The sequence below is a fragment of the Monodelphis domestica genome, chromosome 3 (genome assembly GCF_027887165.1).
Source record: "Monodelphis domestica isolate mMonDom1 chromosome 3, mMonDom1.pri, whole genome shotgun sequence".
NCBI lineage: Eukaryota > Metazoa > Chordata > Mammalia > Didelphimorphia > Didelphidae > Monodelphis > Monodelphis domestica.
The window spans coordinates 87679287-87681905 of NC_077229.1; the positions used below are offsets into that span (position 1 = coordinate 87679287).

The 2619-nt window shown below is 44.3% G+C and overlaps 1 protein-coding gene across 1 annotated transcript; it reads right to left on the minus strand.

The window, feature by feature from the left end:
- Positions 1 to 411: 411 nt before the first annotated feature.
- Positions 412 to 1443, minus strand: LOC100009874 (galactoside alpha-(1,2)-fucosyltransferase 2-like). The gene has a single exon (XM_007489158.2). It carries the CDS (start codon positions 1441 to 1443, stop codon positions 436 to 438), a length of 1008 nt encoding a protein of 335 aa, XP_007489220.1. The 3' UTR covers positions 412 to 435.
- Between the last annotated feature and the right edge of the window lie 1176 nt (positions 1444 to 2619).

Below are 2619 nucleotides of genomic sequence, written 5' to 3' on the forward strand. Positions count from 1 at the left end.
AAAAGGTTTGCCATCACTTCCTAAACCCACAGGGCTTTCATTGATAACGTTTCTAAAAAAAACTTCACCTCTTTTCCAGCAAGCCCCCAACCATTGAGGATTTACAATTACACATCCTACTAATATATGCCCAACCCAGTGGGTTTTAGGGACACATTAGTTTTGGATAATCTAACCCTACTTAGATAATCCTAAAACCCCCTTCTTCCATATATGCCATGGTATGATTCTATCCAACCAACTCAATTGTGTAGAACCACACCTGAATTTTTTGTGGTGGGATGAGGTAGGCCATGAAGTGGAGGCCTCTGTCCTATGATGTGGATAGATGGCCAGGATAGGAGAGATGGTTCCCTCCTGTCTCCTAAGCCTCACCTTCATAGTATACAAATCTGGACCATAGTTTGAGTCTAGAGTGAGGACCTGAAAAAGTATTCAGTTCTTGAGCAGGGGTGACAGGTCAGCTGGGATCCCTATCCATTCAGGCAGGAAAGCTGCTTCAGGTTTGAAGATTTTGAGGAAAGGTGAGTCTGGAAGGGTGTAGTTGGCCAAATAGATCGTCTCACCACCTACCAGGTAGGCAGCCCAGATGCCAAAGGTGCCAATGGTCATGATGGTGTGGTTGCACTGGGTCAACAGAGCAAAATCCTTTGCTGGAGAGCTCTCCACTCCATCCCCTGCAAATACCACATCTCCCTTGGTGGTGTCAATGTTCTCCCGGCACCATGACATATCATTGCTGGTGACCACAAAGACAGTATCATTGTAACGGGCTCTGAACCAATTCATTGCTTGATCCAAGTAGCCTTTGTGTGCTACCACCCCCTTCCAGACCTGGGGCATGATACGGACATAGTCACCTCGGCGGACATGGACTCCCACAAAGGTGGCTGGGCTTTTCTGTATCCTGTGGAGGTAGGCCTGAGCTTCATTTCGGACATAGTCATGCAGGGTGAATTCACGACGGATTTCTTCTCGAAGGTGGTGGTAGAAAGTCCAGGAACAGGGGTAACCCGTGAAATGGACATATTCACCATGAATATGTCGATATTCCTCCGACATCCAGTCATGTAGGGGGTAGTTCCGCCAATGTATATGCTGGGCCACACTGGCTGGTAGAACAGGAAGGGTGATACGGAATATGGGAGCAAGTTGTTGATGCATCTCAGGTGATATGTAGGCCCTGTGGCCATTGAGTTTTGCCAGAGCATAGAGGGTGGCATACTCACCCATTTGGTTTCCTAGACGGCCTATAGAATTCACAGTCCAGATGCCATCAGGGTGGTAGATTGTAAAGGCTGAAGACTCAAGGGTTGGTGGTTGTTTCCATGATTTAGATATCTTGGAGAGTCGAAGTTGAAGATGGAAGACTATTGAGGTCACAAAGATGAAGAGGAGGAAGTGGAGGACTGGGAAGGAGAAGGGTATCTGGGGACTTGACATGCCTGAGGGAAAGAAGGAAAAGGGGGAGGGGAGTTAGTAGAGTCTTTGGGAGCTGGAGGAAGCTGGGTATCTAGGTTTTGAGAAATAATTTGATTCCTAACCTATTTGAGTAGACCCCTGCCCATAACAAATCAATGCTTTTACCCTTGTGCTAATTCCCTATCAGTATTATCCAGCTTCATATATATTCCCTAGTATTAATGATTATTTCTTTTGTATTAACACACATTAAGATACATTTAGGCAGTTAAGGATAATCAACTCATCAAAATAATATAATTAGGAGTGATTAGATCAGGTCAAATGATTGCATAGATTCTTTCTTATGTCTGATTTTAAACTTGTCAGAACATGTACTTGCCTGACCACAGAGAAGTCCTAATTGGAGGACTTCCACCCATGTGACCTGAAGAGTAATTGTCATTATGGGTGAGAAAGGCCTCTGGACCTCCAGCCTGGGCCATCAGAATAAGTAAGCTTCTGTGGAAAGGCCCCTGATTATTTTAGGAGCCCCTCAGCCCTTCATCATTGCTCTCTGTTGCCCAATATTGGGTGGTTTTGACCTTCTTAACCCTGTGACTAGGAGCAAGGGGTATGTGTGTGTGGGGCTGGCCTTTTGTCCTGTGACAATTCCATTGTCTCTGACTGTAAGTCAGCAGCTCATAAGCACCAACAAGAATTTATACTTTGTGCTATACCATCTGGATGATCTGGGATTTGACAGTTATAAAACTTGTACTCTGAAGCATTGAGGGGTCTCAGATCCCCAGGAAGGTCTAGGATCCTATTTGTTGAAAGGGGTCAGGTCCCTCTAATAAATAACTTGGCTCAGAGCTCTGCCTCAGGTGTCTTATTACAGATTGAACAGTTTTATGTCATTATGAGGTACCTAAGTACCTGGGAGCAAGGAAAGTAGACATTTGGGTCCTCTTTAATGAACTCTATTCCTAGGATAAAACATGGGATTTGAGTCAAGAAGATCTGAATTCAAATACAACTTCAGATACTGACTAGCTGTGTGACTCTTGGAAAGTCTTTTTGCCTCGGTTTCCTTATCTGGAAAATGGGAATAAAAATAATAGGACTCACCTTCTCAAAGTGTTGGGAGGATCAATTGAGATAATAATTGTAAAGCACTTATCAAAGTGTCTGGCACATAGGAAAAACTATGGGCAT